Raw genomic sequence first — 18,765 nt, 5'->3', positions numbered from 1 at the left:
TAAAAATATCAAGTACCTGGAAGGTTAGATCTGGAGTTCTACAAACATGTCCAGCTGGAAAGTCATTACACAACGGTTAGAATAGTGAAGAAGGTGGGCTTTGTAAAGAAAGGCTGGCAAAAAAAAGGTATATGTAAAGGGCTATTCAGGTTGTAGGAAAACACTGGAAACAATCTAAATGTCAATTACTAAGGACTGGTTGATTAAATTATAAACATTCACATAATAAGTATTTACAGCTGTAAAAAGGAATGGAAATTATCTCTCTATATTACAATGGTATGATCTAAAGGACATAGTTTCTTTAAGTGAAAAAAGATGGAACAAAGTATGTATAGTAGACTACCATTTAAGAAGGGAAGGGGAGCGGATGTGGCTCAAGCACTTGAGCTCCTGTTTTCCACAAGGGAGGTCCCAGGTTCGGTTCCTGGTGCCGCTTTAAAAAACAAACAAGGGAAGCAGATGTAGCTCAGTGGCTGAGCACCTACTTCCCATGTACAAGGTCCTGAGTGGAATCCCTGGTACCTTATCTATTAAAAAAAAAGGACAAATATCAACTATATATATATACATGCTAACCAATAAACAAATACACCAAAACAATGTCTATTAAAGATTAAAGGTTATCTATGAAATAAGAAAGGCACAGGGACAAATAATTTATTTTGTAGCTTTGACTTTGGAAGGAAATTATTTTACATAAGTATAAATCTAAATTAAATTTAAAAAATTAATGCCTCCCCCTCAAATTCCATTTACAACAGCATCAAAAAAAAAAAACCATAAAATACCTAGGAATAAGTCTAACAAAAGATGTCTAAGACTTTGTCGTAGTTTGAAATAGTTATTAATTCCAAAGATAATGGATTATGTTTGTAAACTGGCCTGTACTTGGGCGTGATTAAATTATGATCAGGGCTTTGATTGGGCCACGTCAGTAGGGTGTTGAGCCCCCACCCCTTGGTGAGTAGAGACTCACAGATAAAAGGCATGGCAAAGGAGAGTTAAAGGGTTTTTTTGTTTTTTGTAAAAGATTTATTTATTTCTCCCCCCTTCCCGCCCATTGTCTGCTCTGTGTCCTTTTGCTATGTGTTCTTCTGCGTCTGCTTACATTATTGGGCAGCACTGGGAAACTTTGTCTCTTTCTTGTTGTGTCATCTTGTGTCAGCTCTGTGTGTGTGCTGCACCACTCCTGAGTGGGCTGTGCTTTTTTCACGTGGGGCACCCCTATGCGGGGGCGCCTCTGCATGACATAGCACTCCTTGTGTGTGGCACCACTGTGCATGGGCCAGCTTACCACACAGGTCAGGAGGTCCTGGGGATCAAACCCTGAACCCTCCATATGGTAGATGAACGCTCTATCAGTTGAGTCATGTCTGCTTTCCATGGCGTTTTTGGTTTTTTTTAAAGATATATATATTTTTTATTTTATTTCTCCCTTCTCCCCACCCAGTTATCTGTTCTCTGGTTCCCTGTGTCCATTCGCTGTGTGTTCTTCTGTGTCCACTTGTATTCTTGTCAGCGGCATGGGGAATCTGCATCTCCTTTTGTTGTGTCATCTTGTGTGTCAGCTCTTCATGTGTACGGAGCCACTCCTGGGCAGGCTGCACTTTTTTCACGCTGGGTGGTTCTCCTTAAGGGGCGCACTCCTTGCGTGTGGGGCTCCCCTACACAGGGGGCACTCCTTGTGCACATCAGCACTGTGCATGGACCAGCTCATCACATAGGTCAGGAGGCCCTGGATTTGAACCCTGAACCTCCCATGTGGTAGGCAGAGGCTCCATCCGTTGACCCAAATCTGCTGCCCCCATGGAGGGTTTTTAATGTTAGGATTTTAATGCTGGAGTTTGATGCTGAAGCCTTAAGCTGGACCCCGGTAAGTAAGCACACACAGGAAAGAGAAGCAAGCCCTAGGAAGAGAGGAACTCTGAGACCGGACAGAAGAAAGCCCTGGGAAGAGAGGAAACCAGGAAGCCTGAACTCTGGCAGACATAAGCAGCCATCTTGCTCCAACACGTGGAAATACTTTGGTGAGTGAGGAGAAGTAACCTATGCATTATGGCCTGGTATCTGTAAGCTCCTACCCCAAATAAATACCCTTTATAAAAGCCAACAGGCTTATGGTATTTTGCATCAGCATCCCTTTAGCTGACTAAAACAGACTTTTACACTGAAATTACAGAACATGGATGAGAGGAATTTTAAAAGACCTGAATAAATGGAGAAATTCACTATGTTCATGGATTAGAAGACTCAATATATTAAGAAGGTAATTCTTAATTGATCTATAGATTAAACACAATACAAATGAAGAGTCTCCCCTGTAGGATTTTTGGTGGAAATTGACAAGCAAATTCTAAAATGGATATGGAATGCAAAAGACCTAGAAAAAATTTTTTTAAAAGAACAAAGTTGGAGAATTTATCCCACTTGATTTCAAGACTTACTATAAAGTTGACAATAATCAAGACAGTTTGCTATTAGTGAAAAGAGACATGCAGAGAAATGGAACTGAATACAGATCCATATATACATAGCTAACTGATTTTCCACAAAGGTGCTACACTAATTCAATGAGGAAAGAAAAGTCTTTCTAACAAATAGTGTCGGAAAAATTAGATATCCATATGGATATGGATATGAAAAAGTGAACAGCATATTCAAAAATTAACTCTAACTGGATCATAAAAACTAAAACTATTAAAGAAAATGTAAGAGAAATATCTTTGCACCTTTGGATAAGCAAAGTTTTCTCAGAAAAAAATATAACAAACACATACTGTTAAAGAGAAAAACTGGATAAATCTACATCATAAAAAGTAAAAACTTTTGTTGTAAAACACTGTTAAATCAAAAAAGGTAAAACAGATGGGGAGAAAATATTCACAGAATACATTTCAGACAAAAGACTTGATAAGTATACACACACACACATCACTTATTATTTAATAAGACAAACAACCCAATTAAAAAAACAAAGAGTGGAATACACTTTAAAGACATATGAATGGTCAATAAGCACATGAAAAGATATTCATTCTCAGGCACCAGAAAATGCAAATTAAAACTACAATGATATCACTACACACCCATTAGAATTGCTAAAATTAAAAAGAATGGCATACCAAGTATTGACAAGGATGTGAAATAATGAACTCCTACACACTGCTGGTGGTGATGGTATAGCCACTTTAAAAAAGTATGGGCAGCGGACTTGGCCCAGTGGTTAGGGCGTCCGTCTACCACATGGGAGGTCTGCGGTTCAAACCCCGGGCCTCCTTGACCCGTGTGGAGCTGGCCCATGCGCAGTGCTGATGCGCGCAGGGAGTGCCGTGCCACGCAGGGGTGTCCCCCGCATAGGGAAGCCCCACGCACAAGAAGTGTGCCCCGTAAGGAGAGCCGCCCAGCGCGAAAGAAAGTGAAGCCTGCCCAGGAATGGCGCCACACACACGGAGAGCTTACATAACGATATGAAGCAACAAAAAGAAACACAGATTCCTGTGCCTCTGACAACAACAGAAGCAGACAAAGAAGACACAGGAAAACAGACATGGAGAACAGATAACTGGGGTGGGGGGGGGAAGGGGAGAGAAATAGATAAATCTTTAAAAAAAAAAAAAAGTGTGGCAGTTCTTAAAATGTTATACACTATTCAAATGACCAAACGTACCACTCTTACATATTTACCCAAATAAATGAAAACATGTGTCCATAAAGACTAGTGTTTATAAATGTAAACAGCAGCTTTATTGGTGATAGCCAAAAACTGTAATCAACCTAAGTGTTCATCAACAAATAAACTGTAGATTATCTATACAATAGAATACAGCTCAGCAATAAAAAGGAATGAACTACTGACACATGAAACACGAGTGAAAGGGCCAAAAAGAGTACATATTGTATGATTCTATGTATCTAAAAATGCAAGTTAACAAACAAAAAAACACCAGGGCTTCTTAGAGAAATAGTTGATTCTAGGGCTGGACAAAGAAAGTACAAGATGCATCTGAAACAATGGGGTAATGGATTAAAATGTATTTAAGCTCAAAACACTGACAAAAAGGCTAACTTTAAAATGGTCAGGAATGATGGCCTAGGTAAAAAAAGATCTTATGAGGACAGGGAAAGGGTAAAAACCAGGTTAAATGGAAAAAAGTGGGTAGAAGAGGTAGATATAAATTGTATCAGGAAAGGAAAGCCCCAGTTCAGACATTTTTTTAAGGGATCAATTCAAAGATAAAATTTAGTGTGGTTTTGTCGGTCAGTAAATATAGTGGACAAGGGCCCATGAGAGTGACCAGGGTGTTGACGGGTATCTCAGTCTCAGGTAACACCAAAGACAACAATATAATGACTAGTGAGCATACCTTTTAGGTGGCTCGCTTTCCTGTCACAAGGCCAAGAAACCAATATGATGTTCTGGGAAATACAGAAATGTGTACTTAAGGGGTATATTGGAGTCAGTAAAACCCCAAGGTTTACCAGTACTACTCACCCCATGGCTTTGATCCCTGGCTCTGACAGCATCAAGATTTTGAGGCGTCATCAATAATTTTACTGAGCACACAAACCAGAGTTCCTACCTACCTAATGGCTGAAATGAACACAAGTATAGCCTTGTGTTCAGTGATACAATTTTCTGGCCCAACCCTACAGATTCCAGGTAAATCTTGAGATTTGGGATCCTGCGTGAGAATATTTTTAAGAACATAAATATTTTTTAAACCCCTAAGAAGGAAAATTCCAAATCCATTTGAACCCAAATACAGTCCTCTTAGCTCTTCCCTAAAGACATGAATCCTTACTTGATCCTTCCCCTTAAAAAAAAAAAAACAAAAAAAAAACCGCAGTTACCAGTTCTTAAACTTTTTGGCATGAGAGAACACACAAGAATCTAATGAGCCTAAGGACCCTTCTCAACAGTAAAATGCAAATACGTAAACATTTTGTTTCCAATTTCAGGAGTTTATAGACCTCCTTGTAACCCATGCAGAGATCTTGGAGTCCACAGAGATCAGGTTTTAAGAAATTCTTATTTAAGGAATCACAATGTTATAGAACGCACAATTATGGATCTAATTTATATGGATATAGATTTAACACTGGGGCTTCCTGGCATTATCAAGTCAACTGGACTCAATTGTTCTGCCTAATTCAGGCCTTATAATCCATTTTAGAGTGACTAAATTCTCAAAGTTTAATGAATACATTTCATGTACGTTCACCTAGAGAAAAAAATGGATAATATAAGGAGAAGCTACTTTTCCCCCTAGAATTATAGGAAGTTACTAATATAAGCATCTGTAGTTATATTAGTACATGGGGTGTATATCAGATTACTATCTTCCTTCCTAGAACGATCCATGGAAAGATCAAGGGGCTTAGAGTCAGAGAAAGAGCACTAGATACTAATTCTGCCATTTTATTAACTCTTCACCCAAGACAAGTAAGATAACCAGTCTCAATATTTCTTCATCCATGAAATAGGAAAAATATTAATTTTGCAAGGTATAAAGGTTTCATTACTACATTATATAAATAATATTTTTTCAAGTAGAATAAGAATTAGGAAATGAGAAAGATTTAAAAAAAAAAGACAGACATAGAAAAAAGGCAATGAAGATAAAGTAACCCAATTAGGTAATTAATAAGAGTAGAAACTTATTGCTTGATTTACTATCATCTCAATACCCAGAGAAGAGTCATATGAAGGAAGTCATTTCTAGCAATTCCATTCATAAAAAAAAAAAAGCCCATTAATTTGGAAATGGAAAAGTAATAAGTTTTGGTGTATTGTTCTTGCTCTATAGACTATTATATTAAATACTGATAATGTATGTTAAATTGTATGCAAAATGTTTAAGTGAAGAAAAATTTAAAAAATATTTTTAATGTTTAAGTGAAACTCAAAAACATTAACTAGAAATTCTATTTACTAATCATATTTACGTAACAGTTTAGGTCTCTACATTGAAAAGAATCAGAAGACATGTAACTAACTGGACTTCAAGGAGTTCTGAAACTTTTTTTCCTGAAAGACATTAAAGCGTGCAATGCAAAATAAAAGAATAATTGGTAAAGTGAAAAAAAAAAAAAAAATAGGATGGACGGCTCTAAAAATTATTATTTGCTCATTTTCTATAAAGAAATGCAGAACACAGTAAGATTAACCAGAAATGTATATAAATATTAAAGAAAGCAAAAAGAAGAAAAATTCAAAATTAAGTAGGTATCTTGTATGAAAACACTGAACTTAAGGAAGTCGATTTATCTTTCTGGCCAATAACAAAAAAGAGGAACTTCCTATTAGTAGAAGGAAGAAAACGCTTGATAAATGTCTCTTCCCTAATGATCTACTCTATCTTACTTAAACACACAACAGAAACCATTATGAGTCTGTAGTTCTACTACTTTATACTTATATTGGAAACAACTTCCCTTGGTGCCCTACAATCTGATTCCATTCCTCTTCTACCTCCAGATTCCTTTTTGGTTTCACACCCTTGCCCTCATCGTTCCATTATGTGGTCATTCCTGCCATCTGGTGGAAGCACAAGACAGTAAGATAACATTTTTTATAAAAACCATCATTAAACAAAAGCAAACAAAAGCCTTCTCTGTTATAACAGGTTATAAATACGTACCTCACTGACAATAATTATATGAAAGGACCAGGAAAAAAGAAAGGAAATCTTGGCCAATGAAGAATAAGTAATAGAAATCTTGGCTGAAAGTGTAGTGTGTATCTTGTGCTGTAATACTGAAAGAAGGAAATGCTCTTTCAGGTACACATTTTTTTTTTAGTTGATGAAATATATAGTTAAGAACCTATGGACAAAAAAACTCTGCAAAAGAATATGTTCACCAGAGGAAATACGGACAATAGAGGCAAAATCTCAGGCTTTGGAGTCTTTGGGTTTCAATTTTGGCTCACTTACTAGCATTCATTTAACCTCTCTGCACCTCAGCTTTCCCATCTGTAAATGTAAAGATTAGAACAATAATAGTGGTACTCAGTTGTTTTTTTTAAGTAGCCATTTTTAGGAGAAATTTAAAGTTCTGAAAATTGTAATCCTGACAATAAAATCATAAATAATTCCAATAAGGAAAAATGAAAGCAATGTATCTGATGGGCTCATACTTATAAAGAGCATTTATATAAGTTAATTTATTTATAATTTATACCCCACCAACTTTTCAAAAGTGATCTAAGGCAACTTTTACGTATCAGAGGACATCATCAAGAAAATGAAAAAGCCTATAGAATAGGAAAAAATATTATGAAATCACATATCCAATAAGGGTTTAATATACAGAATTTTAAAATTCCTATTCTTCAACAAAAAAAGATAAATAGTCCAATTTAAAAAAAAAGGGGGCGGGGGCAAGGACTTGAAAACACGTTTCCCAAAAGGAAATACACAAATGAACAATAAGCTCATGAAAAGATTCTCAACATCATTAGGCACTACGGAATGCAAATAAAAATTACAATGAGATACCAATTCATACCCACTAGAATGGTCACTATTAAAAAAATGGAAAATAACAAGTGCTGGAGAAATAGGAACACTCATTCATAGAGAGATTGAGAGGTAAAGAATTTTGTTTGTCTGGTTTTTGTTTATTATTATTATTATTGAAATGATGAAAATGCTCTAATAATGATTGAACTGATGAATGCACAACTACATGATTATACCAAATACCACTGATTGTATACTTTGGATGTATTAATATGTATCAATAAGAATAATTTGTTAAAAAAAAAGGACAATAACAAGTATTGGAGAGTACATGGAGAAATAAGAACACTTACTCATTGTTAGTGGGAATGTAAAATGGTACATCCACTGCATAAAACAGTTTGGGAGTTCCTCAGAAAGTTAAATATAGAATTACCATACAGCCCTATAATCCCACGTCTAGGTTACCCAAAATAATTGAAAACAGGGACTAGAACAGATACTTGTACACTGATATTCAAAGTGGCATTATTCACAATTGCAAAAAGATGGAAGCAACCCAAGTGTCCATCAACAGAAGAATGGATAAACAAAACGTAGTATATACATAAAATAGAAAATTATTCAGCCATAAAAAGGAATGAAGTTCTGATACATGCGACATGAATGAAGACAACATGTTGAGTGAAATAAGCCAGATACAAAGGACAAATATTGTGTGATCTCACTGATAGGAAATAATTAGAATAAGCAAATTCAGAGAGTCAGAAACTAGAATACAGGTTACCAAGGGCTAGGGTGGAGGTAGGGAATGAGTAGTCAATGCATTTTGGGACACAATTTCTGTTTGGGGTGATGGTTATGTTTCAGTAATGGATGATATGATGGTAGCACAGCATTGTGAATGTAATTTAACAGCAGTGAATTATTTATTTGAATGTAGTTAAAAGGGAAAATTTCAGGTTTTATAGATTTTACCAGAATAAAAATTAAAAACAAAACAAAATATAGGACTGTACAGCACAGTGAACTCTAATGTAAACTATACCATAGTTAATAGCATAATTATAATAATCTTTCATCAATTGTAACAAAGGTACCACACTAATGCAACGTGTTAATGATGGGGAAAGGTGTGGGAACTCTGCATTTTCGCATGATTTTTATGTAAACCTACAACTTCTCTTAAAAACAAAAACCATAAAAAACATATATAATGAGATACCACTTCACAACTAGAACCACTAGGATGGCTATCATAAAAAAAAAAAGAAAGAAAGAAAAAGAAAACAGAAAAACAAATGTTGGCGAGGATATGGAGATATTGGAACTCATGCATTGTTAGTGGGAATGTAAAATGTATATAGCCACTGTGGAAACATCTGGCAGTTCCTTAAAAAGTTAAACAAAGAATTATTATATGACCTGGCAATTCCTCTCTTAGGTATATGTTCAAAAGAACTGAAAGCAGGGACTGAAAGCAGGGACTCAAGGAGATACCTGTACATCAATGGTCATAATACCATTACTCATAATAGCCAAAAGGTGGAAGCAACCCAAGTGTCTGTCAACAGATGAATGGATAAATGAAATGTGATATATACATGTGGAATACTATTGAGCCAAAAAACAGAATGAGATCTGATACATGCTAAAACATGGAAGAACCTTGAAACCATTATGCTAAGTGAAGCCAGACCCAAAAGGAAAATATTTTTTGACTCTACTTATATATGAAATATCTAGAAAAGCAAATTCATAGGGGCTGGACAGTTATCGCTTAATGGGTAAAGAGTTTCTGCCTTGGGTGATGAAAGTTTTCATAATGGAATATGGTGATGGTTATTACAGCATTATAAAAATAATTAGTGCCTCTGAATTATACACTTAAAATGGTCAAGATAGCACAATTTTTAAAAAAAGATGATCTAGGGCAAAGTAAATAAAAATCAAAAGAAGGGCAACAAAAACTATGGTGCAACTAATAATCTGATGACATTATCTTATAACCTGTAACAAATGTTCTACAACAGTGAGGTGTGTTGGTGAAGGGATATTGTATGGGAATTCCACACATGCATGATTGTTTTGTAAATTCACAACTTCTGTAATAAAAATATATTAGGAAAAAAAAAAAGGATAGCATAAGCTTGTAAGAATAGTTCAAGAAAACCTCAAAACAGAAGAAACTGCCTAAAGTTGAGAAAATGCTGCTGAGAATCAGGAGGGCCATGGCTGTCAGAAAGGATATAAAAAGGGAACATCAAGGCCTGCTGCTTACAGAGTGCTGTGAATGAAAAGCTGAACCCCTCAAACCCTTTGGTACCCACCACCTCTGTCAAGGAGCTATCTGAGCAGGAAAGAGGAAAAAGAAGCAAAAGATTCAATAAGAAGCTTGTTTTTCTTAAATTAAAAAAAGAAGTTAAAATCTTTTGGACAAATTAAAATTACCTTCCAAAGTTATAAAAGAGCTAACAAATGTGATCACAGAATACTAAGCATTAGTAACCTTTGAAATATCATTGCAAATGATAATGCCACCTCTTCACAAATGGGAGAAAAGGTAGATTAATGACTGGTAAGTTAAAAATCAACCCCAGACAAAGGAAATAACTCTACATTGGATTTTAAGAAGCTGTTTTGTGAATACATAGGAAAGAATGCAATAATCATTAGGAACAAATACAGTTCAAAGTATAAGTTATCTATGAAATAACCTTAAAAAGGCTGTGGAGAGAATAGGGCAATACGTATCAAGTACCCTGGCACTTACAATGAAGATGAAACAGAAAGAAATGGGAAGGTCGCTGAGGGTTTACTGGAAAAGAAACTTGATCTAAAACTTGAATGGTAGAAACTGGATAAATAGAAATGAGACCAGAAAAGACAATAGAAATATACATAATATATTTTCAGTCAACCACTAATTTTTTTCATGGAAAAGGGAGGAAATAAATTGGGGCAAATCAAGAAGGAAAAGTATACTAGGGTTATATTGTGAAAGGCCTTTATATTAGACTAAGAGAGGTTTCTGAGTTCAAGGGTGGTAATGTGTAACAATCTTGAAAATTTAATTTTATAATTTTCTTAATTTAATTTAATGATGCTAATAATCATCAGGGATGGATGTATTTTATAAAGTGTAATAAGGTTTTATAAAGTATAATAGGTTGATACCTAAATTACTATAGCATCAACAAATAATAATTATCTATAAAATACAGCAATCCCTTTAACTCCACCCAGTATAGTTAAGTATTGTTTCGCTGCTGGTGGGGAAAAAGGAAAATATTGAAAAGGAAAAAAGAAAAGAGATGCAAAGGAGAAAGGAGAATAAAGGTATACATCTAGGGAGAAGTAGCAAAGTGCCACCAATGACAGCCTTAATTGCTTACCTGACTACCCTGCAGAGAATAAGTATTAAAATACTTACCAATAAGAAGATTTTTTAGTCTCCTATAGTCTTCAGTCACATCAAAATCATCACCAGCAAATATTAACATAGGTTTTGTTCCCTCAGGACATTTACTGTTCTATAAAATGGAAAAAAAAAAAAAGGAAATCCTGTATACTTTATAAATTCTAAACTGTTTATATATTGATTTTAAAGCAGCCAATACTTACAAACAGTAATTTAGATTTTAACTGTTCTAAAATTATGTCTGTGAATATTGATTTTTAAAAACAGTTGAGATTTTTAAGCTTCCAGATCTTAATACTAAAAATAATTCTTCTTTCCCCACCACACAATGCTAAATTAAGTCAATCGACAAGGAATGTAAGCTGGTTTTTAACATTAGTCTATGCAAAAAATAAAGTAATACACTATACTTACTTCAACAAACAAAAGAGAAAGAAACCTAATAGCCAGCATCCCAAAGTCAAAATAAATTTTAATATCTTTGAATTATTTATACCATTGTGCCTTCCCACTGTATACACAAAAAGTAATAAATAAAGGTTATACTAAATTATCAGCCAGACATTCACATGGGAAGCAATATAAGCTATATAAAGTATGGGCTAATTCTCACTCAATAGGATTGAAGTACTTACTATAAAAAGTCCTGTTCTGGATTTCCTTTTTTTTTTTTTAATTTATGTATTTTCTCTCCCCTGCCCCCCCACCCGGGTTGTCTGTTCTCTATGTCTATTTGCTGTGTCTTCTTTGTCCGCTTCTGTTGTCATCAGTGGCACGGGAATCTGTGTTTCTTTTTGTTGCATCATCATCTTGTTGTGTCAGCTCTCCATGTGTGCGGGGCCATTCCTGGGCAGGCTGCACTTTCTTTCGCACTGGGCGGCTCTCTTTACGGGGTGCACTCCTTGCGTGTGGGGCTCCCCTAGGCGGGGGACACCCCTGCGTGGCACGGCATTCCTTGCCCGCATCAGCACTGCGCATGGGCCAGCTCCACAAGGGCCAAGGAGGCCCGGGGTTTGAACTGTGGACCTCCCATGTGGTAGATGGACGCCCTAACCACTGGGCCAAGTCCGCCGCCCATGTTCTGGATTTTCTATACCAAGAAGTATGTGCTTAATAAGAGGATTTAGAAGCCATCAAATGAAAGAAGAAGAAAAAAATCAAATAGAAAAAACTTACTTAACTGAAGATTAATGTATGGAAGATGAATGGCTGTTGGTCTGAATATTGCATTGATCCTAGTACTCTGCTCTGGTTATCAATCAGGGATTACCCAAATCCAAAAAAGAAAACAAGAAACAGGACCAAAAACAAAACAAAGCAAAAAAACCCAACTCCTGTGCCCTAGGACCATATGTCACCTGTTGCTTCCTGGCTCAGCACAATCACTCTTGTTGGTGTTCTCTATTTCAATACCTGAACCTTAACTGTCTATACGTAGGAACTAGGCTTACAATCTGCTGATTGAGGGCCTGAATGGATGGACCTACCAGCCCTACCAACTCTTCCATGCTATATCTGTGCCTACCCAAACCTCTTGCTGCTACCTAGAGTGATGGGCTATTTAAATGTAAAGTAGATAAGACAATCAGGCAGCAGGAGCTACAACTCGGTGTTTCAAACCATCCTGACTACAATGCATAATAGGAAATACGTTTTAAATCATAATTCAGTGTATACATCGTAAGGACAAAATTAACAAAAGTTATATGAAACAATACTTAACAGAGAACTGATATTTCCTACTCTATTCCATTAAAAAAAATACTAATTACAGCAAGTTTGAAAATCTGAACTGGAAAAGACTACAACAGATGAGCTTTACTTGAAAAGTTGCACTGTATTTTCCTTTATCTGAAAGAAAGATCAACTTGTCTTAAAATTTAATCATTTTGTTCATTAAGACATATTTCATGCAGAATAATCAACCCTACAAAAGTTTTGTCCATCTTTGAAAAAAGCTCCTAGAACTTGAAATACCTAGTGAAGAGGTCTTAAAAATGCAGAGGTGGTGGCGGACTTGGCCCAGTGGTTAGGGCGTCCATCTACCACATGGGAGGTCTGCGGTTCAAACCCTGAGCCTCCTTGACCCGTGTGCAGCTGGCCCATGCACAGTGCTGATGCGCGCAAGGAGTGCCCTGCCACGTAGGAGAGCCCCACGCGCAAGGAGTGCGACCCGTAAGGAGAGCTGCCCAGCGCGAAAGAAAGTGCAACCTGCCCAGGAATGGCGCCGCACACACGGAGAGCTGACACAAGATGACGCAACAAAAAAAGAAACACAGATTCCCGTGCCGCTGACAACAACAGAAGCGGACAAAGAAGATGCAGCAAATAGATACAGAGAACAGACAACTGGGGTGGGGGTGGAGGGGAGAGAAATAAACAAATAAATCGTAAAAAAAAAAAATGCAGAGGTGGTAAAGTAGTAAGAATGAGAGGAAATAAATACAAAGGGAAAATGTAAGAAAATATGCAACTACAAAATAAATTTAAAACAAAAGTTTGTAACCAAATAATGGCCTAAAAAATGAGGAACTGCCTAATGGTCTGAGCATATGTAGGAACTGCCGATGTAAGCATATTCTCATCAATCAACTAGTGAGTTTTACAGTTATATAGACACTCCACAAGTGAAAATTTAGTATTCAATTTAAACGCTTCTTGTTAAGAGTCAGACCTGACTACCAGTATTGGTTTTGTGGCCTGGTTTAGAAGCTACAGTGACTGAAATACTTCTTTGCCTTGGAATGAAATGGAAAGGGGCAGGGGGGGCAGGATGGATACAACTAAGCTGGTGACCAAGCTGGCAGAGTGGTAAAGGGAAATGGGGACATGCTGCCCATCTCCAGGGAGTCGTACACAGCACCAAAGAGAAAATGTAATAATATGATGGCTTCCACTGTTACCAAGCATCACCGTTTATAACACATCTTCCAATATATTATTTTCATTGAAGAGCATTTTCACATATATTATCTCATTTGCTATTGTTACACCTATTTTAATTACAATTGAGGGTCAGGGAAGAAACTGATTTGTGAAATCTCAAATGTCACCTAAATGGCCAAGTCAGGCTTGAAATCCAAGCGTTCTGCCATTAAACCCAATCTCGGGTTTAACCACCCAAGGGATGGTGGACCAAGTGGGGATCTAGTTAGAGCCTTTTCCAAGCCCACAGGACAAGGATATGGATATGGATTTAGTTTAGGAATTCTATCACACCTAGGCAGTGTATCCTCTCTTTTGGGAGAAAATGGAAAAAGAACTGATTATGTATCTGCTACAGTTCTTTCAACTACACCACAAGGCAATAAATTGAGAACAGTTACATAACTTTCTATTACAAAATTCAATCCCCTTTCTCTCATAGTCCTTGAGTCCTATATATAGGTCACCAATGTTATCCTGCTGCACCTCACTTTCCAAATCTATAAAACAAGGAAAATAATTTCTGTCTTTTACACAGTAGCCATGAGGTCTAAGTGAAGTAATTTATTTGATGGAATAAAAGAAACCTGAAACAGAGTTCTGAGAAAGGAAGAACCCAATTTGGACCCAAAAACTGAATTAACAAGTTTTTTTTGCTTGAGACTATTTCCTACTTTCTATTTCATAATCCTATTCAAGCAAAGGAGACAGGAAAAATCCAAGCCCCCAACGCTGAACTGAGCTAGGATTCAGTGATTAGCAGTCAAAATACTATATAATCAGCTGTAACTTCCTGAGTTTGGAACAGGGATCACCTTTTAAATTCTACTGATGTTCCTGAGGTTCTATAAAATAAATGATGTGGCAATCAAGAGGGAGGAATTTAGCATTTAAATGGTGGGCTAAGACTATTAAGAGTTAGTAACCCCAGTCTGAAGTCTAACTTCCAGAAGAGCCACATTTGTGTAGTAAGGTAAAATCAAATTGTGTTTTTATCTCAGAACATACCAGAACAAAAAGTACTGGAAAAAAAAAAAAGGGGGGGGGGGCGGGGACCAAGAGCCCTGGGCTGGTGAAATCCTGAGTCAAGTGCAAAAAAACCCCACAAAGTTCTCTCTTATTTAATCTACAAAACCCTATCAGTACTCTTCACCACAAAATGTCATTACTACCCAAGAACAACATGTATAAAATACCTTTTTTATGGTATCTTACCTTAATATCTTTCAGAGAAACGAATTTCTCGATACCTAATTCAATCATGTCCAGCACATGGTAGTCATACATACGACCTAAAAGGAAAAACATTTTTTAAAAACTACTTCTCCTAAACAGCCTTATATGTACCCACTTATCTGCAGGTCCAAAATGGCCAATGATTCCTGTTATCTGCCTTTTTTCTTTCTCCTTATATCCCCAAATGTGCTCCCTCTCTATAAAAGTTTCATCTCTATCTATTATAGATTCCTAGGATCTTGGAATCCTTTCCGTCCAACTCCTTTATTTCATACGAGGAAATGAAGGTCCATAAAGGATAAAGGACTTGCCAAAGCCATTGAGCATAAAGACCAAGTCTTGATACTCCAGACCAGGGTTCTTTTTCAAATATATTGATTCAACTGATATTTGTTAGGGAAGGATTAATTTATGTGGATAGATATACTTTGTTTTTTCCACCTCTAATACTAATGTAGGATTTACACAGAAATTTAATGTTAGAAAAATATCCTATAACTTGAGGTAGGATAATATTTCTATGCCCCATTCTTCACCAACGACTGGAAGCTATGAAAAATTTTAGTCAATGTCACCAAGAAAAAGTAGAGTACACTGGTTGGTTCTAATCTTCAACACAATCAGTAAATGAGTCACAGAACCAGCTTTATAATTAGTAAAAACATTTAAAAGTAAATGGTACTTACCTAGTACTAGATTATGTGGCCGCTTCTTATTATGGGAGCCAAACATGAATAGAGAACAATCTGACTTCTTTGAAAAGAATTCCTATAAAACCAAAGAAATCCCATTCAGTCAATGCATCAACTTTAAGAATATTACCTATGAACTAAAACCTCTTAAAAAGGAAAAGAAATAGCATTCGCTCATCCCAGTGGGAGTTGATGAAGACTTAATGAATTAGCAGGAATATATGGAGGAAAAGTACTTTATTTCTAGCTTTTTGTTTCAAATTTTCTGATTCAGGGTACTTAAGGAAAAGGTCTAAGTTCAAAATTAAAAATACACAAAAAGTCTTAGGTGAATAAATAAAATATGCTTATTTATTTTGAGTTATGCAGTTATTTCAGAATAGCACATGCAGTGATTTGCTAATAAAAAAATCCCTTTACTCACAGGAATTACTGCTATTAGCAATAGTACAGGGAAGCGGACTTGGCCCAGTGGTCAGGGCGTCTGTCTACCATATGGGAGGTCCGCGGTTCAAACCCCGGGCCTCCTTGACCCGTGTGGAGCTGGCCCACACGCAATGCTGATGCGCATAAGGAGTGCCGTGCCACGCAGGGGTGTCCCCCGCGTAGGGGAGCCCCACACACAATGAGTGTGCCCTAGAAGGAGAGCTGCCCAGCGCAAAGAAAGTGCAGCCTGCCTAAGAATGACGCCGCCCACACGGAGAGCTGATGCAACAAGATGATGCAACAAAAAGAAACACAGGTTGCCATGCCGCTGACAACAACAGAAGCGGACAAAGAAGACGACGCAGCAAATAGACACAGAGAACAGACAACCAGGAGAAGGGGAGAAAAATAAATAAATCAATCTTAAAAAAAAACAACAAAAACCACAGTACATCTTAGCACATATTTAAAATACCCATGAATATATAAGGGCACCTATCTATTATCAATATGGTGTTTTGAAGTTCACAGTTAGATTCAAGAATTTACAATGCACATTACTACTTATAATTACAAACTTCATCCATGCGGGAATCTTGCTCTAGACTCTTCATGCTACCCCAGATGTGACCAGTTCCATGTTCTGACCCCAGCAGGGATTTAATGCAGATCTCTGACGGTCCTATCCCTAAAAGATACTGTCTCCATTTGGCTCTCAGAAATACTGACTACAGATTTCAGAGGAGGAGAAATACAGATTTATAACTCTAGACAGCTTACTTTACACTGATGACCATTACTCTACATCCATCACACCCTGATTCAGTTTATTAAGATTCAGCATAGGGGAAGTGGACTTGGTCCAATGGATGGGGCATCCGCCTACCACATGGGAGGTCTGTGGTTCAAACCCTGGGCCTCCTTGACCCATGTGGAGGTGGCCCATGAGCAGTGCTGATGTACACAAGGAGTGCCCTGCCAAGCAGGGGTGTCCCCCGCATAGGGGAGCCCCATGCGCAAGGAGTGCGCCCCGTAAGGAGAGCTGTCCAGTGTGAAACAAAGTGCAGCCTGCCCAAGAACGACACTGCACACACAGAGAGCTGACACAAGATGATGCAACAAAGAAACACAGATTCCCAGTGCTGCTGATGAGGAAAGAAGCGGTCACAGAGGAACACACAGAGAATGGAAAATAATTGGGGGGGAAGGGAGAGAAATAAATTTAAAAAAATAAAGCTTAAAAAAAAATTCAGCATAAAAATTAGATTCAAGTATGCTAGACCAAAAATCTATTGGAAAAGCCTCCTCAGTTAAATGACAAAAAATCAAAGAACAGATCAAACAGTCATAATCTTCAACTTTAAATCACTGTTCACAAGACTCTGCGGTTTAGGTACCTCATTTGGTTATCATTCATTCCAGTGGAAGCAAATAGAGCAAACTACCACCTACCTGCCCATTCCACTCCAGGGTGGAGGACAGAAAGTCAAAAAGTCCAAGAATTCTGACTGCCATTTACTATGAGATCTGGTCAAATTAACCTTTCTGAAAATCAGTTTTATCATTTGAAAATCAGGGACACACCTGCAAGGAGCCACAACAGATGTCATATGTGAAGGAACCTTGTAGTGTCTGGCACAAAGTAAGGGTTCAAAATGGTTTTTAAATGTCCACATCAGAGGAAGTACTTTCCTCAAATGTGGTATTTATTTTTTACCTTCTTGTGTTATGATTAACACCCCTAACCCCAAAGCGTTCCATAAAATACCCTTCACACATTCTTATTACTCATCTTATCCTTCTTCTCCATAAAGTCTGATTTTTATTTGTTAGAATTCTAGAGCAGGAGTAGTCAAGTTTTCTGTAAAGGGCTAGACAGCAAATATGTTAGGCTTTTTATATGCTTTTTTTAAAACAACCCTTTAAAAATTAAAAAAAAATATATAAAAACACTCTCAGTTCACAGGCCTCACATAAACAAGGAATTAACCTGCAGGCTATATATTGCCAACCCCTGTTGTAGAGCACAAAAGTATGTTTCCAAGATTATGGTGAAAAAATTAGTAATAAGGGAGGATCAGGAGGAGGAAATCAACCAGGTTTCCAACATGACAACTGTTTCCACAGCCCTTTTGAGCTCTGGTGCTCTGAAAGCTATTATACCCAATGAAATATCTACTGTATTTGGATGTGGGAGAGCAAATAGAGGAGAAATCACAATTTCAAAAACTGTCAAATTACCAATGGATTGGAAAAGTACAAGTTCTGCAGATTTTATAACACAACACTGCTACAGAGTGGTCACTCAACTAAATCTATCATAGTGCCATAAAACAAAACCAACCTTAGATTATTAAGTGGTGTATGAGAAAGAGAAAGACATAATTCTGGATGAACCCACTATTTTTATGTTCATGATGCCTTCAACAAATGACTGTGAAAAATATGAGACTGAAATGAAAGTAATTTTATATTTTAAAAAAATTTAATTTGCCAGTATTTTTCTTAATATATAATTTTCATTGCAGTTGGTTGCCACATTAGGGTAAGATGTTTGATTTCAGAAGTTTAATTGAATTTTTAAATTCAATAAAAAAAT

At 36.8% G+C, this 18,765-nt stretch overlaps 1 protein-coding gene across 2 annotated transcripts in view; it reads right to left on the bottom strand.

Annotated features, from left to right (window-relative positions):
* Positions 1 to 18,765, bottom strand: part of RPF2 (ribosome production factor 2 homolog) — a 76,442-nt gene that overhangs the window by 32,811 nt on the left and 24,866 nt on the right. For both annotated transcript variants that reach the window (XM_004461213.3, XM_004461214.4), the window contains exons 5-7: positions 15,735 to 15,816; positions 15,028 to 15,104; positions 10,900 to 10,999 (exon numbers count right to left, since the gene is read on the bottom strand). In XM_004461213.3, coding sequence (XP_004461270.1) covers positions 10,900 to 10,999; positions 15,028 to 15,104; positions 15,735 to 15,816 — 259 coding nt within the window. The remainder of the gene's footprint in view (positions 1 to 10,899; positions 11,000 to 15,027; positions 15,105 to 15,734; positions 15,817 to 18,765) is intronic.

The sequence above is a fragment of the Dasypus novemcinctus genome, chromosome 11, assembly GCF_030445035.2.
Source record: "Dasypus novemcinctus isolate mDasNov1 chromosome 11, mDasNov1.1.hap2, whole genome shotgun sequence".
Taxonomy (NCBI): domain Eukaryota; kingdom Metazoa; phylum Chordata; class Mammalia; order Cingulata; family Dasypodidae; genus Dasypus; species Dasypus novemcinctus.
This window is presented reverse-complemented; position numbering and strand designations above follow the sequence as displayed.